General features: G+C 38.6%; 1 protein-coding gene across 1 annotated transcript; it reads left to right on the top strand.

Annotated features, from left to right (window-relative positions):
• Positions 1-121: 121 nt before the first annotated feature.
• Positions 122-14,222, top strand: CZH9orf85 (chromosome Z C9orf85 homolog). The gene is made up of 4 exons (XM_075527253.1): positions 122-274; positions 8,624-8,730; positions 11,742-11,855; positions 12,623-14,222. The coding sequence occupies exons 1-4, from the start codon at positions 173-175 to the stop codon at positions 12,798-12,800; spliced, it is 501 nt and encodes a 166-aa protein (XP_075383368.1). The 5' UTR covers positions 122-172; the 3' UTR covers positions 12,801-14,222.
• Positions 14,223-17,338: the final 3,116 nt, after the last annotated feature.

Here is a 17,338-nt window from a genome sequence, read left to right as displayed (position 1 = left end):
CGCCTGAGCGCGGGTGGGCGGGAAGCAGCGAAGAGGCAGCGAACCGCCGTGGGCGGAGGGGTTATACAGACACCGGCTCCGGGCCAATGGCGGGGCGGCGGGGCCGAGGGAGGGCGGGGAGCGCGGAGCGGTTCCGGGGCAGGCGTCGCCGGCAGCGGCGGTTGCCCGGGGGATGAGCTCGGAGAAGGGGAACGTGTCGCGCACGCGGCCCCAGCGCTACCAGAACGCGCGCGCCTTCAGGAACGACAAGTACGACACCAGCGCCCGGCGCAAGGTAGGCGGCGGGTGGCCCCGGGACCGGCCCGGCCCGGCCCCTCCTCTCCCCTCCCCTCCCGGCACAGCGCTGGGCCGGGCGGCGCGGCGCAGCGCAGCTCGCTGACTGGTGGGCGCGGGTGCGTCGCGGGCGGGCGGGGAGACGCGGCGGCTGGGGCGAGCCCTCCTGAGGCGGCGGAGCGGTTGGGAGGCGGAGCGGCGGAAGGGGTTTGGTGGCGTTTCGTTCCGAAGGCGTAAATGGGAGCGTCCGCGGCCTGCTGAGTGCACGGATGCCTTTGAAGCGGTGGCCTGTCCCTCTGCGGCCTTCTGCCGGAAGGTCTGGAAGAGCTTCAGGATCGCAAACGAAGTCCTACGGCAGTGGAAGCCGAGAAACCGTGTCATTTTGGCGGTGGAGAAACCTTTGACCCAGGTCTGTCCAAAAGGGTCACTGCGGTGTTAAGGGATTAATCCGTAACAAGCCATTTCAGTCAGCTGTCACCTGGCCCCGTGTCTTAGGCTGTTGCATAAGCAAATACATTGTGTGATACTTGCGTCATATTTATGACATGAAAGGCTCTCGTTAAGCCAAAGAATTATTAAGAGGAAGGCGGAAATAAAGCATTTACTTTTGTGCAGTGAGTGCAGTAAGTAAACATCCCCTGTAGTCTTACCTTTGTGACTTCTTGAAACGTGTTTGTTCTTCTCAAAGTACGTGACTACGTGTCTCACTTTAGGCATCTTAACATTTTGAGATTGTATTTTGAACAACTCGCCCCATCATCCATATAAATATCAAGTTTCACTTTGCATACTTTTGAGACAAAAAAGGCTCATGTTTGCTTTAAGGCATTAAAAAAATCTTAAGGGGCTTTTCTGAATGGTTACAGAAAAAGGTGTCTTTAGCTGTTTTATCAGTGCTTTTGCTACACGCCTTATCATGGTTTGATATTTTTACACTATTGTTACAAAAGACCATTGTTGTCTTTTTTTGTTTCTAAGCAAGGAAAAGGTAATGGTTTACCTTATATCCTTGGAACATGCTCAGTGCTTGTAGCAGTGCGGGAGAGGATGAAGACCAAGCAGTGTGCCTGAGCAGTAACAACACGGAAGTGGGATGTTTTGTCTTACAAGCTAAACTGAAAGAGGTGGAGAAAACAAAACACAAGATGAGCATTCTAAAAGAGGCTTATCTGGTGCTATTGCTGTTTTGTCATTATCCCGTTAACTGAACCTGACTGGGTTGTCAAAAAGAACTGAGAGGAGGGGAAGAAAGTAGTAAGTTAAAGCAATGGCACCAAAGAGGGAGGTTTGGGGGTTTTTGTGTTGTGGGGTTTTTTTTTTCCAGATGTTGTAGGACTGGTTCTGCAAGTTGAACAGGCTGCTTTCCTGGGGCTCTAAGCAGTGCCAGTGTTATTTATTGTGTGAGTCACTGCATGATCCCTGATAGGAGTGTATTTTCCTGTCTGGCCTCTACACACGTATACACACAAAAATATCCTAGAGATGCTGAATTATGAGTTTTGCATCTCTGTCTTGTGCAGTCCTGAATGATCAGATGCACCACAGACATTCAAAGTGTGATGAGGGAGAGGAAGAAATAGTAGCATTTTGATCACAGGGACTGATACACGAGTGGGGCATTCTTCCTTTCCACCTCTCACTAGCTCAGTAGTTCAGAAGAATGCTCAGAGCTGCTGGAAGAGGGTGGATCTCCTGTAAATCCCTGCTAAATTCTGGGCTTTTTTTAAGGTATTGGGCCTATCTTTGACTACTGTTATACACTGCCCAATGCAATAGTATCTTGAAAGGCTGAAGAATGTTTTTTAGCTTAAAATTTTTATTCTGCTGCATTTGTGCACTGCATTAGCAATGTTGAATATTTACTACAGTAGCTTCAGGTTGTACTGTGGGTGGAGTTGAGGTACTTATTTGCAGTGTTATTACTGCTTCTCTCAGTGAAGCAGTATCTGCAGAGGAAATTGATCTAATAGTCTTTTGACTTTTCACTGCTGGCAGTCATTATCAAGTTGTTTTGTGGTTTTTTGGAAGGTTTTGTGCTCTCTGTCTGACACTGACCTTGGCATCCATTTTCTAATCTTAAAGACCATAGATCTGATTACTTGCCAAACATGCTGAAAGATCCATCTGTCTTTCCTCTAATGAACAATGTTTACTACCGCGTTACTCTGGGATAGGCTAGTTGAGGTGAAACACGCTTGCAGCAAAGTACACTGCCTCTCTACTGTGTTTGGGTAACTGCCTACAACAGCTTGCATCCTAGGGTGAACTGTAGAAGGAAGAGCCAGGACAGGGTAAGACACACTGTGTTGTTAGTTATTGAATCTTGGAGTTTGTTTATGGGTGCTTGCTTTAAATAGTATATTCCAGAACAGCTGTTTGCGGCACTGAGCTGAGGAATATACATTATGTTATATGAATATACATTTTATGTAAAGTATATTACATAAGTCAACATGGAAGCTGGAGTAGTTCTAGAGATTAAAGCAAATAGCATTCAATGGGAACATTTAGAACTCCATTGTAATGAGATGGTAAACCATGAAGTGATTCATATTTACACCCAAATGACTGATCTGTTTCTCCATTTCTTTCCTCTCATTAAGTAACACCCCAGATGATAATCCGCAATTCCCTAAATTTCAGAGGTTATTAACTCTGAACCTCAGCTTTACTCTAGTGTTGATGTCAGCTACTTCTTCAGCTGGCTGTATGGATAAATAACTTGTTTCGGCAGAGACGCTGGTCAAGACTGTGGGAAGGCAGTAGGAACAGAACAGATGAATCCAGAGCTTAAATGCTGAGTCAGTGATTGTGACTTGAAGGTCAGAGGGGAGATATAGATAAATCAGTAGCCAACTGGAATTGTCTGATTAACAGTATTGGAGTTTGGTTAGTTTCTGTTCTTGCTGCAGCAAAGAGTGGCTTGGTAGGCTAAAGTCTACTCTCTAGCCAGTGTTATTCTGGGTTCGGAAATGCATTCAGGCCTGGGTTATAGCCTTTCATGTAGGGAGAAGAGGAGCAAGCATAACATCTGTTCTGGACTCTAACCTAACTCGGGGGGGGGGGGGGGGGGAGAGAGAGAGAGCGTGAGCATGAGAGCATGTGCATGAGAGCATGTGCATGTTCATTTCTTTGGGGGGAAGAGGATGGAAGCTGACTGTCAGTCCTTCCAAGTGTGTACATTCTCTTGCCAGTTACTTGCATGTTTTCAGGTCCATAGTCAATTATCTGGAAAAAGCTAAACATCTTGATCTCCAAGATGGCCATTTGGAATTGGGCTTAGAGAAAGCTTCTGATTTCATATGTTTTAAAGTCCATAGCAATAAAACATGAAAGGGCCTTAAATGCTAGCTATATAGCCATCCATATGTAACCAGTATGGATGTAAGGAAGACTATAAGGCTTTGATTAAAATGTTAGATACACTTCTCTTTAGAAAGAAATGAGAAAATATCTGTGTAGAAAATGGAATTTAAAGTAATAGTGATACAGTATGTGAGCAAGTGAAGCTCTTTGGGGGACTTAATTTCACCCTGTGAAATGTGTATTAGAACCCTGGAAAGCTGGTGTTTCATATCAGTTTCACATTTGTTAGTCTGCACTGATCTACTCTAACTGCTTTGTAGTCGTGCGCTGGAGATCCTGTGGAGTGTTGTTTTCCTGAGAAGTGTTGTTACTCAGAAATGCTGCATTCAGCCTTGTTGATTGAAGCAGTATCACCTGTGCTTCTGACAAGGAACTTTATGGATAGCATTGACATTGCATTAATTTACAGCAGAATAGACCACTGATGTATGCTCAGTAGTAGGAGTCTGCTTTCAGTAGAGTAAATCAAAATACACATCGGTTCACACATAATTAGAAACTTCCAAACAGACAGTGAGACTTCTTTGAAACCCCATCATTACATCTTGCTTGTGAGTGCTTTTGAGAGCTAGCTTAAGCTGGGGATTATTTTGTGTGCCAAGTTAGTAGGTGTAGGTGCGTGTGTTTACTTTAGTACATTCTGAACTGCTTTTGGCAGGTTGTTAAATGATTTAATACTGGGTTATGTGAGCATACAGAGGATGCTGTTTCGTTAATGCAGTTGACCTGACAGTGTCTATGTAATATGCACATGGAATATTTTGTGACTGTATACTTTAAGACTGTTTATGTATGTCTGTATTGCATAACTGTAATTTCTTTGGAGAATATATAGACATACAGTAAGCCCTGGATGAGTTGCACTTGTCCTTGGAGGGAAGCGTGGCAAAAGAAAAGAGGAAATAGGTATTGACTAAAACAGGGAAATGAGTGTAAAAAAAAAAATAGAGAAACTGCTGTGACAGAAGCAGAATCTAACCTGTCAGAATAGTTCTTACACCAAGAAATCCATTTCAGACCATAAGTGCTACCACCTCTTTGTGTATGAAAGCTAACTACCGGTGTAAAAGCTGGGTAGAAAAGTTGGAAGGGAATAATGAAGTTGACAAACCTGGTTCAGGTCTTTGTGTGGGTCGTTGTTTCTTTTTTGTACCCTTAAAGGAAAACAAGCTATTAAATGGGGGAAAGGAAGAAAATACAAATGTATGAAAGTTTAAACAATGTACAAAATATATTTAAAAGTAAATATTAATAGGAAAAGTAAGCAGCAGAGGAATTTCTTTGGTTTTACTAATAACTTCCTCATTCTGACTGGGAACTGAGATACCAGGAAAGTTTCTCTTCCAGTTTGTTAGGAGAACTTACTCTCACATGTTCTTTGGTGATTTAAAAAATCTGAAAAAACAGCTTATCCAAATCTTTAATTAGGGACAGTTTGCTTTGCTTCTTCAAGTCGGCGTTGCTTTTGAAAGTGATGATACTTTTTTTTTTGGTCAAAGGAAATGTTGAATTTGGTGTAGAAAACCACAGTAAATTATCAACTTGTTTTAGTAATAGTAACATTTAAATAGGAGGCATTTTTTCTGAGCAAAATAAACTTAGAAGGCAAACACAAGTCAAGGTTAAACTCTGTAAATCTCCATGCTTGCTTGCTTGCTTTACATCAATCCATCATTCTCTATTGACTTTCTAAATCAGCAGCCTAGTAGAAGGAATGTAGAGTCATAGTCTCTCATATTCAGATGTGGTAAGCCAATGATTAACTATACCACTGCATGCTTGAAGTGCCAACAGTGAGCAACAAATACAGGAAATTGCTGAAGGGGAGGAAGAGACTGTGCTGTGTGTGTGCCTGTTAGAAGGAGGAAATTAGAACTTAAAAGCTGTGGTCTTTCTTCCAGTTGTTACCTTCTGAGCAGATACCATGTGGTTTCTTTGAGTTGCTGTGTAAGATTTGAGGTCCTACAGGTGACTACATTGAAAAGCCCAGGCATCTTTATGCCTGGATCAGGATCTTAAGTTACACGCAAATGTGATCTTCATAGCTACAGTCTAATTTGGTGTCAAAAGACTCTTAGGCAGCATTTTAGTCAAAGTTCTTAATCTTTATCTTTGCATTGGATATTTGAAGTGTCGCTGATCATACCAAGAAAATGGAACAGTTCAAATGTGACTGTAGAAGTAATCTACATACACAGACCAGCTCTGATAGAGATTCATTGTTTTTATGTGGATAATGTAATTGTTGCTGTGCCATTGAACTGAAACTTTACTTTACTTTAGAACTTCTTCTGTGTTACTTAACTTCTAAAGACCTTTTTCAGTGGTGAAACACTGTGTTAATATAGAGGGAGGACAAATTTTGGGATGAGGGCATCAGATAAGATAGATGCAGGGCTTTGTTGTTCAAAGCAAAGATGAAGTCCCAATAATACAGTCTTTATGCCACATGAACTAGTCTCTTGGCCTTGCAATGAGGTGGTATTTTCATGCAAAGATCTATACTATGAGTAACATGGAAAGGCATCTTTGGAATTTGGGATGGTCTGCATTTTAGTTTGTCTGATAAAAAACAAAAATAAAAAAGAAATTGTACACATCACTGTATGATTGTTGTGTACTCTGGAGCCAGACAATAAGCATATTGGGAGGGCGAAGAGCTTTATAAAGCTCCGTTAATAATAATTATGGATATTTCCTTGTTCCATAGCAAATGTTTAGGAGAATTTGTAATAGTCTGCTTGTTTGACAAAGTTTGGCTTTCCTTCAGATGAGAGGTGAAAGTAGTTACTATTTGGTTCTTCTGCACTGTTTATGCCACACGCAGTCCTGAGCATGGCCTCTTGCATTCCAAGTGCATTACGCGTTGCTGAGCCTGTCCGTGCATCAGTTAGTAACAGGGCTCCCGTCCCCAGCCCCCAGCTGTGATGTCAGGACGTATTATTGGAAATGAGGTAGTTTTCAGCAAGGAAGCTAACTCCCTTTGGAAAGACACCCAGCTGCCTTCAGCTTAAACTATTGCAAACTTTTGATGTTTATTGGGTCCTGTCTTAGCAATACTAAAAATTGTTGATCACAGTAAAGAACACCTGGGAATACAAATTACAGTGTTTATGTCTTTTTCCCCTCCTGCATTACTAGTTAATGCAAATCAGGAGAGTGAGAAGGAGAACTGGGAAGTTCAGGCTAATTTGCAGGTTATTAGAAGCTTATTCAGGCTATACTACTTGGAGCCTCACTTTGTGCTAGTCAAGCACTGAAAAGAAGGCTTATCTTCAAATTGCATGAATTTTGAAAGAATGAACACAGGCAGTGCTGACAGCAGTTTGAATTGCCAGCCCTTTAACAGATATCTGCTGAGAACAATGATTTTCTTCTCTCAGAAAGTTTCCACATTTGCCAAATGTTTGTGTTTCTTGGAAAATTTAATTCGTAATGTATAGCTGACATGAGAACCACAGCTTTCTGTATTCAACATTCAAGCATTCTGCAAAACCTTGTTTCTTTCTTTCTTTTTTTTTTTAACATGCTAAGTCTGTATTTGATCATTTGAAAAAGTTTACTGTCTTTTAACTGAACCAGCCAAAAACCACCACACCTTCAGTTAACTGCACCATGGGAAAGCTCATACTGAATGGTTGAAGTTTAGTAAAAATGAAAACAATGGAAAACAAGTCCCATAGTAGAGTCTCGCTCATAAGTAGCATTTCCTCTGCCACATACATTTTTTGGAATAGAATAAGTTACTGTATTTTTAAAGCTAGGCTTGTTCTTTTGTCTCGTGTATTGAAGTAGAACTTTGTGGAGTAGTAAGAAGCTCTTGTGGGTCATAAAAACAGGAAATTACTTCAGAAGCTATTGTATGCATAGAATAACTTTTCAGTTTATTTGTAGAAGAATAACATAAACTATAATCCCAATTAATGCAGAATCTGTTGCAATGAACTGTTAGGTATTCTAAGAAATAGATGTGTTTTAGACCATGTTAATGTAATTTTGGTATGGTAGCCATTTTTAAACTGTCTTAAAAAAGGCACAGTAGATTTTTTTTTTTGCTATTTGCATTTTTTTAGTTGTGAAATTTCTATTTTTAAAGTTCTGAATGAACACACAACCGTGTGATAGATGAAGTTACTGCTGACATTTTTAGATAGAGAAGAAATAAAAGTAGGTTGAATGTACAAGTATAAGTTGCTTGTTATTTAAGGTAACTGTGGTTTGGTACTACTTCCCATCTCAGAATAACTTCTCTTGTGCAGTACTGGCCAGTTGACCTTTTGTATTCCTGAGCAAACTAAACAAAAAATGTTGTAGAAGATCTTAAGGGAAACTTTGCATTGCCTTGAAAATATACGGTAGTTTAAATGACCATTTTGAGGATTTTATCTTAGATATTTGAGAGCAAAAATGTATTACTTTTTCATAAAGGAAGTCTATTATGAAAGAGACATTGAATGATTTGACTGCAAATAATGTGTGGATTCTACTTTATTGTGATCTGAGAAAAAATGCTGAGACTACTTACTGCAAGTATGTAGTATAATGGTAGCTTAAGCAATAATAAGTTAAATGTTAAGTCTTGCATATTGTTTTCTTGGATAAAAACTGCATATCTCAGGGCTCATTTCTACTGAAATCTGTTTTTTAAAATCTCTAGAGATGGAAAAATAATAATAAAATATCTGTAATAATCTATTATCAAAAATATAGTAACATAAATAAGTACTCCTATTAACAATATTAAAATTATAATAATAATAATGAAGGCTACCTCAAGGTAAAAGACTACCTCAGCACTCTTTCCACTGAAGAAAATTACTAGTAGTAAATGAATATGAAATGCTTATGTTAATATCAAACAAACATCTTTCTAAATATTCTATTAATCACATGATGGGTGGAAATGCTTTCTAAGCAAGATTATACTCATAAAAGTAGGAAATCTTCAGTGTATTCTTATTTTAATTTTTATTTATTTATTCAGAAAATAAATGCTAAGCTTCATGATGGAGTGTGTCAGCATTGCAAAGGTATCTTGGAGTGGCGGGTAAAATTCAGCAAGTACAAACTACTATCAAAGCCTAAAAAATGGTGAGTTAATATACTTTGTGTTAATCGCTGATAGTGTAGTTTGTGAACTTTTTGGAAAATATTCTAGTTTTGGAAACTCACAAGTAGTAGCTGCTACTATATGACATTCTTCAAATTTGGAGTCTGCAGTGACAATATATATGCCATGTTAATTTTCTAAATTCATTAATCTTTTATCTTAAACTTTTGAAAAGAAAACACAGTGGAAAAGCAAGTGCTTCCCTCTTCGCTGTTGACATGCTTGAACTGTGGACCTGTAAGTTTCCAAAACTGTCAGTGTGTCCTCCTGAACAAAAAGTCAAACCTGATCCAGTTGTAACACAATTTCCCAAGGCCTCATTGCAAGTCAATACTAGAAGAATCTGCACATCTTTTAACTTTCGAAGTTCACAAAGACTATCTGGTAGAGAAATGAGGAGAGAAAGGCTTTAATTTTATGTCATGTCAAAACTCATCAGCAACACTGTTCCAAGCATTTCTGAGGCCTCAGTTCCTACAAAGTGTTTCCAATACATGCATTTCATTACCTCTTAGCATATTCTCTCTCTTTGTATATGAAACTATAATCCTAAATATTAAATGTGTAGCATTGTTTGCTTACAGTTCTGTATTAGGTGTTTTTGATAAGTACATAATAAAGGTGATAAATATCTTAAAATAATTTATAGGTTTGTGATAGGTTAATTCTCTGAAGTGGATACTCTCTGCTTCCTCCTTACTTGCTCAGCTGCATAGGTCCTTACCTCTGTGGCTGCAGACACAGACGGTGTTTCAACAATGAAACACTGAACTCAAAGCAACTACAGCTGGGCTGTGGTGTATGATATAGCCAGCTTTGTCACAGTAGTTCACTCTGTGTTTATGTGTTGTTCTCAGTTACATACTTCTGAAATACTTAAGTACTGCTTGAAGAGGTTCTATAAATGTATGTGTGCAGATCCCTAAATGATGGTGTATTTTATTTTGTTTTTCAGTGAGTTAAAGGGGAAGTAATGTTTGTTCATACTGTATCCCCCAGTTGTGAGAAGTTTTACTTTTTAATATGAAACCATATGCAACAACTATTTTGGTTTTAGTAAACTATTTCACCCTTTCATGTAAAAAAAAAATTCATTAGGTAGAAGTCTCACTGGTTCTCAAAGTAAATATTCTGGGTTCTATTCACCACTGATAAAGTTGGGATTTGGCTTTTTTTAACTCTTTCTGAAATGACTATGTGCATCCGATTTACAAGTAATGGGGTGTAACAAATTACATTGTGGTGGATCTGGTTCTTTTGCCTCTTCTCTGCCTACACCCAAAGGAAAAAAAACAGGCAAAAAAGCACGTAAATCAGAGCAGCATTGGAAATAGAAAAAGTGGCATTGTGGGACAGCTGCTTATGACAGAATGTGTGATGTTTTCCATCATATTTTTAAACAAGTAAATTGGGCTGCAGACCATTCTAGCTCTACAGGTGGTGATTTCTAGCCCAGCCTACAGCAGTACAACAGGTGAGTGGGCTGCTGTTCTGAAAGGACAAGACTATGAAGATTTTCAATGGGTGAAGCTTCTAGGTGAAGTAAACACATTATAGATATTAAAAATGTGACTATATAGAAAAAAATGAATTCTTCACATCACAGATGATGGCAATGGAGGACTTCTCTGTACTTCAACTTATTTTTAGTTTTTTAACATCTTCAAAAATATGATTGTTAGTACAACCACAAGTTATCCCTACTTTACTTTTATTTCAAGTATTTAATTATTACAAATTAAACAATTAAAAAAAAAAAAGTCTATCTACCTTGCATTAATAGTGCCTCTGTTTGGTGTGACATGGCTGGGAAGACCTGTAAACATTTTTTTAATACTAATGCAACTGAACATAGAAGAAAGAAAGAAAAAAAAACCCAACAAAGTAACTAGGTATTTCCAGTGACATCTAACTGTAGGCTTTTCCTGGGGGAGAGAGAAGATCAGAAACACTAGGCAGTTCAGACTTCGCTTTTGTCAAATGTGTCCTACAGCAATTCTTGTGATTTTACAGCTTCTTAAGGAATTGTATATGCACATCTTATAATGAAAGCTCAGCACAGCCTAGGTGAAGGTAGTAGGGAGAAGGCGATAGTGCTTAAGAATGGGATTTGAGAAAGCTAGTAAAAATTCTGTTTCACTGGATGCTAGTTAGTGCATCATTCCTTACAAGGCATGCAAAAACACTTGATATTTTTCTTCAGCCTGTTTTAGCCAAGTCTGCAAATCCACTGTTCAGAACTGCATGGTAAATCTTTCCTTACAGACTTTTGAGTGCCTGAGGAACCAAGAGTGAGTGACTTTTAGGACAGCTGCATTATATGGGATATATAGTTGCAGGTTCTGTTCTCTAAAAATACAAGGCTTTAGAAATGTCAGCTGAATGTTAAGCCATAGCATTTTAGAAATTACTTAATCTACAGAGTTTTATCATATCATGAAAAAGAATAGCCAAAAACCTCTACATAATTAGGTTGGGTCTGTTCAGAATACAGTTCTGTGCAGGCTTGTGTTCACAGAAAGCGAAGTCCAGCACTGGCTTTGTTTATACTCTGAGAAGTTCAAGAAGAAGACTTTGTAGTGTTTAAATTGAAAGCTTTTTATTTGTAAAATGCATGCACCTTTTTATACCATATTCTTATCTTCTTTTATTGTTAAAGCAGAAGAAGTAGTTATGTAGCTTTCAAAGTAAAACTGCCTACTGAAATGAATGGAAAGGGGCTTTTTTGTCACTTTAAATATAAAAATTCTTGATTTTATGTTTCTTCTTCAGTTCTTGTTTTAATAATTCTTCCTGAAAAAGTTAAAGGAGGGGGAAGACAGGCAATGATTTTGATAGTGCTGCTTGTTAAAACACCAGTTGTTTCATATGAAACTGGCCTATAACATGTTGTTCCTCTTTTGAAGAGTATGTCTATATTGTCTTTGAATACAGAATGTTTAGTAAGTGTCCACAAATATTTTTTTTAATCATTTTTTCTTTCTCTTCACAGTGTGAAGTGCCTCCAGAAGACTGTAAAAGATCCTTACCATATTATTTGTCGACCGTGTGCTGGTAAACTAGAAGTTTGTGCTAAATGTGGAAAAGAAGAAGAAATAGTAATTCCGTAAGTAGCTCATAGGTTACATAGTTTCAGCACTGCACTGTTTCTTCCGGTTTTAATAAAGCTTGTTTGGAAACTACCAAGAAGCTGTTAAACTTTATGCCATATCCTGGATAATCCTGACAGGAATCGGTAGGAGTAATTACCCTCACTTTCTTCTGCTGAAACTAGGGGTGAAATGCCTATTGATGTTAGTGGGGCTGGACCAAAATAAGTCTTACTTGGATAAGACACTTTATTTTACCAAAGGGTAAATTGCATATATTCCTTAGGAACAAAGCACTTCAAAATGGATATCAGTATAGAGCACTAGAAAATATGCATAAGTCAATTTACTGTTTGCATTTTGTCTGTCATTTGATGATTCAGTTTCTAGTGAACAGAAAAACTAAACAAGAGCTGATACTGAGCACAGTTACCACAATATAGTTAGCAGGCTTTTGGTTTTTTTATTCTTTTACTAGAGTGGTCTTTTTATTGAGCATCCTGTATTAATTTACTAGTTTGTGACAACTGGCCAGCAGTTGCTTGTTGGTCAAACTGTTCGTATATATATTTTTTTTCTTCACAGTCTCTTTTTCCTTTACTGTCTTTTCTATCTTTCCTATTCAACGTGAAAGTAACTTAAGGTTATTGTCCCTTTCCTCCTCCTCCCCACCTCCTGCCCCCTTCCATCCCCAGTAGAATATTCTACCCTCCATCCCATTCTTGGTTAAAACAAAAATGAATTCCAAAAGTGGGTGGTGATAACATCCTCTTGCTTTCTGCAGGATTGATAAAGGACAAGACAGAACTGAGAGTGTAACTACTAAAAATGTCCAAGAGAGCAGTGGATTGGAGGATGAGCTGGATTTTGATACAAACTTCAGTAGTACAAACAGTGATGAAGATTCTGATGTGCTTGAAGAACGATTTAAAAGTATGAATTTTGAAAGGACAGAGATCTAAAAGGTTGAGTTCATATGAGAGACTATATGCAATCAGAAGTGGTAAACCAATGTTTGCCTTAAACTGCTCTGAAAACCTGATTTGACATCTAAGGTCCTTGCATATAGATGTTGGCACTGTGTATTATGATGCTTGTTGGGGGTTTTTTATAAATAAATATTTTTTTGTTTGTTTTAAGAGCAGAATTTCTTGTGAAAAGATTTGGAAATTGAACCTTTAAGCACAGTTATTTCTTCTATGCATGTAACAACTTCCTGTTTCTCTGGAATAAAGCCTCTGTGTAATTGTTCGAAATTCAATATTATGCAACTGTTGTATTGCCACTTGGAAAGCTACATGAAAGTCTAGAATAAATACAGAGTCTTGTCATAAAAAGGAAGAGCTAAACCAGCTGTAATAGTTTGCTGAAGGAAGAACTTGTGACTTCTGTCAGTGAGTTTCCAAACGGGGTCAAAATATCAAGTGGTCATTATCCTTATGCCTGTTGTTTCTTTTCTGTGCAAAAAAAGAGGGCCTAAATGCCATCACCAGTACAGTTCATGAGCAGTTAATGTTTATTTACCATATATAAGTATGCATTACAAGTTTGTGACCTTGTCACTACCAGTGTTTTGAAAAGAAAAAAAACAAAGACTTTTTAGAATTTGTCATAACAGGTCTCACACTTTCTTTTCCTTTGACTGCAGATCTAATGTAGTTTGCTCTGATATGAAAACACTTGTGTAGTGTAGTGATGCTTATACAGTTACTCTCTTCCTGATTTTCTGTTCTTTCTAGGCGTTATTTCAATGTAGATAAAGCTCTAGGAAGAACTTAACTGAATTTGCAGTAACTATCTCTCATGGGATTCAGGATGCTTTGATTTCTTCTGTACCGTCTGCTACCTCTGTAAATAAAGCTGAAGAAGTACTTCCTAGTTATTAAATAGTTTAACCTATGACAATATACAGTGCCGTTTTACTAACCGCTTAACATCTACACATCTGCTCTGGTGTTCTGCCTGATTTGCAGTAGCGGGCACGGAAAAAAATTGATTCCCAAACTACCTTCTTCAAATGAATTGTGAGGGACTTCAGCTCTGGGATTATTCCCCCCTACCTCCCAGTAGGGGAAATACTGAAACTTTATCCTTTGGGTAGAGGTAGCCACCCTGTGGCTGCTGTAATTAACCTTAACTTTAAAGAACATGTAGTTACCAAGATGTGGAGTGCTAAGACATTCAGCAGTCAATAGCCTAGAAACTGTTCTGATTTAAAGGACAACTTTAGTATTGACAAGAATAGGCAACAGCAAAATTCTTGTAATCAGTCATGGAACAGTGAGTTCCTACTGGTTTTTCTTAACTGTGTAGGTGCTTGTCACTACACATAAGGTCTTAATTCTACTGTTGAAGAATTTGACTCCCCAAGATTATTTTAATTTTTCTGTCCCATGTAGATCTTCTGCATAGGTAGAATTTTGCTAAGTGTTTTGTGATAACCACTAGCAGTAAACTATTGAAAAACATTCTACTGGTCTTCTCTATTTCCATGATGCATTGTGGCTTTTGACTGAGACAAAGCCTAAAATTTACTAAGTATTCTGTTTCCTTCTGGGGTTTCTTATTACATAGTTGTTTGCAGTCATAAAGGACTAGGTCCAATGACCCAAACAACCTATCTCCTTTCTCCACCCACTCTATAAACATGTTGTTTACAAGCTAAACCACTAGTTGTGTGATTAAACATACTGGTTCCTTCACTTAACTGCAACTAATAAAAACCAAGAAATTTGGAAGTTTAAAATTTGTAGAAGGGCAATGGTTTGCCTTGGAAGAGTCAGTGAAACCGCAAAGCACCAAGAGGTGCTTAGTGGCAGAAAAGGAGGTTGTCTGGTGTGTTTAGAAGTGACTGGAAATTGGTCAGAAGGTCATGTGCATTGACAGATAAGTCCTCCCAACAGGACCACAGTGACGTCTGACTTAGTGTGACATTTGCTGTTGTCCTGCCAGTTGACGTTGATAAAGTTCGAGTGAGCAAGGAATATCCCCCACACACGCTGCTGATGACCGGGCAGGCGGGTAAAGGGGAGTTAATAAGTAATGTGGAGTTAGCTTCAGAAAGGGTCTCTCTGAAGGGGAAGCTGTGAGCGTCATCAAAAGTAAACTTGGCCTTCGAAAGTGTCATACGTATGGGAAATGTTCTTCCGCTTGGAAAAATTAGGTAATGGCCTAGCTCTTTGCCCACAGGTGAGAGGAAATCCTGAAATGATAGGAAAACGTGTCATGGAACTGGCAGGAGCTGTATAATGAGAAAACAAGGGGAAGGGCTCTCTTCTCAAAGTGGTGACACAACCTGTCAGTACTGGGGAAGAGCAGTGCCACACAGACGAGCAACATGTAGCCACAAAATACAAATGTTAGGGAAAGTCCTCTGAAGTTAGCATCTTCATGTTGCACAACTAATGCTCTGGAGTTTAGGTGGGCAGTTGATACTACAGTTGATGAAACACTGCTGTGAGTGAGCACAGCTGCAGTGGTGGCTGGCTGGTGTTAGTCCAGCCTCTCTGATAACAGCTTTTGATTCTGGCAAGCATTCCGTCTTTGGTTGTAACTGCGGTTAAAAGATACACTGCTGGAAATGATTGCTGGAAGTCAAACCATCTATGATGGTGGTTGTGAGTCAGCTTGCAAAATCGCTGACTTGGAGTTTGGGCCCATTTGCTATTATAGGAGAAAGGCGTTTGTATTTTACTGAAGACACCTCTAAGGAATAAAAGGAACAATTCCAGTTTTCTTGTTTAATTTTGACTGAAGTTAGAACATACTTGGAATTACAGTAAGATTATTTTTCTAAGAATTTAAGTAATAGTTCTGAATTTCAGGGGAGTTTTTTGTGAAGAACTTGTTGAACAGAGGATTATGCAGAGGCAGAACCCCTTTAAACCCTGATCTTCAGTGAAATCATGTATAGATGAGAAAATAAAAAGGAAGGAGATCAAAAGTCATCAAAGAGATTTCTGGGACAATCTTTAGGGTAGTTGCATACTTAGCGTTTTTAATTGAGATTTTGAAAGGTTTCTACCTCTTCTTTCACAAAGAATAATGAATTTGTGTTTGCAAACTTCAAAAGAGGGGAATTAATAATAACCACCATGCTTGCAGGATATTGAGATGCAGTTTAAATGATCTGCCTAGGATGACTGATCGGGGGTTTCAGGAATTTAACTGAACCTTGTGGGTCCTTATCAAATACATTACTGAAGAAGGGAATGATAGATGTTTATAATTAGTCATCTGAAGAATAAAGGAGATGCAGTGATGCTGCTGACACAGTTGGATTTCTGTTAACTGATTGTCCTTAGGAGTGTTACCAGTTCTCATTTAGTGTGACTCAACACTGATAGCAATTAATTAGATAATGGACTCTTGGCAGGCATGCAAGATGATTCTCACTTCACAAGGGGAAATGTTTATCATAGGCTTGAGCTGTCAGAACTTGTCATTGTGGACTTGTACAGGTTTCTGGAAAACCAAGTTCCCATATATAAGGATTTCTTAGGACAATCTGGATTCGTTGCAGTATGAGGAGAGTCCAGTATTGACACAGTGCTGCCTCCTAGCATAATTCTGTAACAATCTTCTCTGTCAAAGTTTGCAGGCATCCTATCATCAAATGTTTTGAAGTATCAGGTGATACAAAAAGTATTGCCCAATGACTTACTTCTAGTTTTGCATGGGCTGGGCTCTTCTCTTCTTGTTTTGGCTACTGATTAATCTGTATTCCTCTAAAGTACTCAAATAATACCAGCCTCTGAAGGTTTATAGGTCTACTGGTTAATTAGGAAAAGGATGGCTTGTTTTCTCCCTATAATGGGCATGTACTTGGATGCTGAGATGCAAATCATAGCATTAGCAAGGAAAATAGAGGAAAATATAGCAGGTAATCAAATATGAGCCACCTTGTAACCCTTTACCACTACAATTATATGTGTTTTCTTTGTTCAGGAGTTCTCACGAGTAAATGGATGCTGGTAGAAAATGCAAAACTACCTCTGCTTATAGGAAGCATCAGGCTGACTTACAGAGTTAATGAGGAAAGGTTTGTAAGTAGCATGGAGAGACATTTTTAATAATCAGTTGTTTAGGGAGCTGGTCATGCACACTGTCAGCAGCTGTTTCACTTCATTTTTCTGCCTACCTTTTATCTGAAAGCTGTTAAAAGACAAAACTGTACGTGAAAAAGAAAGTATGTGCTCTGCATACGTGCTGTCTTCGCATACAGTGAATGTGTAAAGTAGGGTTCCTAAACCTCAAAACAGTTGAAAATACACTAGTATTTGAAGTGAGGTAGATCTGTCTAGTTCTCAGACAAATCACCTGTAACAGACTAGAAATTAAATACTTGGCATATTTCAGGTAGCAAATTTTCTTGTTGGAGCCTCTGAAATAGTTAAGCTGAAATCACACAGGAGTTCTCTTTTTTCCTACTGAAGTCAGTGAGAACATGACTATTTGTAATAATAGGGATAGAACTCATAATTCAGTCATCAATAAGAAG

Source organism: Mycteria americana, chromosome Z (genome assembly GCF_035582795.1).
Source record: "Mycteria americana isolate JAX WOST 10 ecotype Jacksonville Zoo and Gardens chromosome Z, USCA_MyAme_1.0, whole genome shotgun sequence".
NCBI classification, from domain to species: domain Eukaryota; kingdom Metazoa; phylum Chordata; class Aves; order Ciconiiformes; family Ciconiidae; genus Mycteria; species Mycteria americana.
This window is presented reverse-complemented; position numbering and strand designations above follow the sequence as displayed.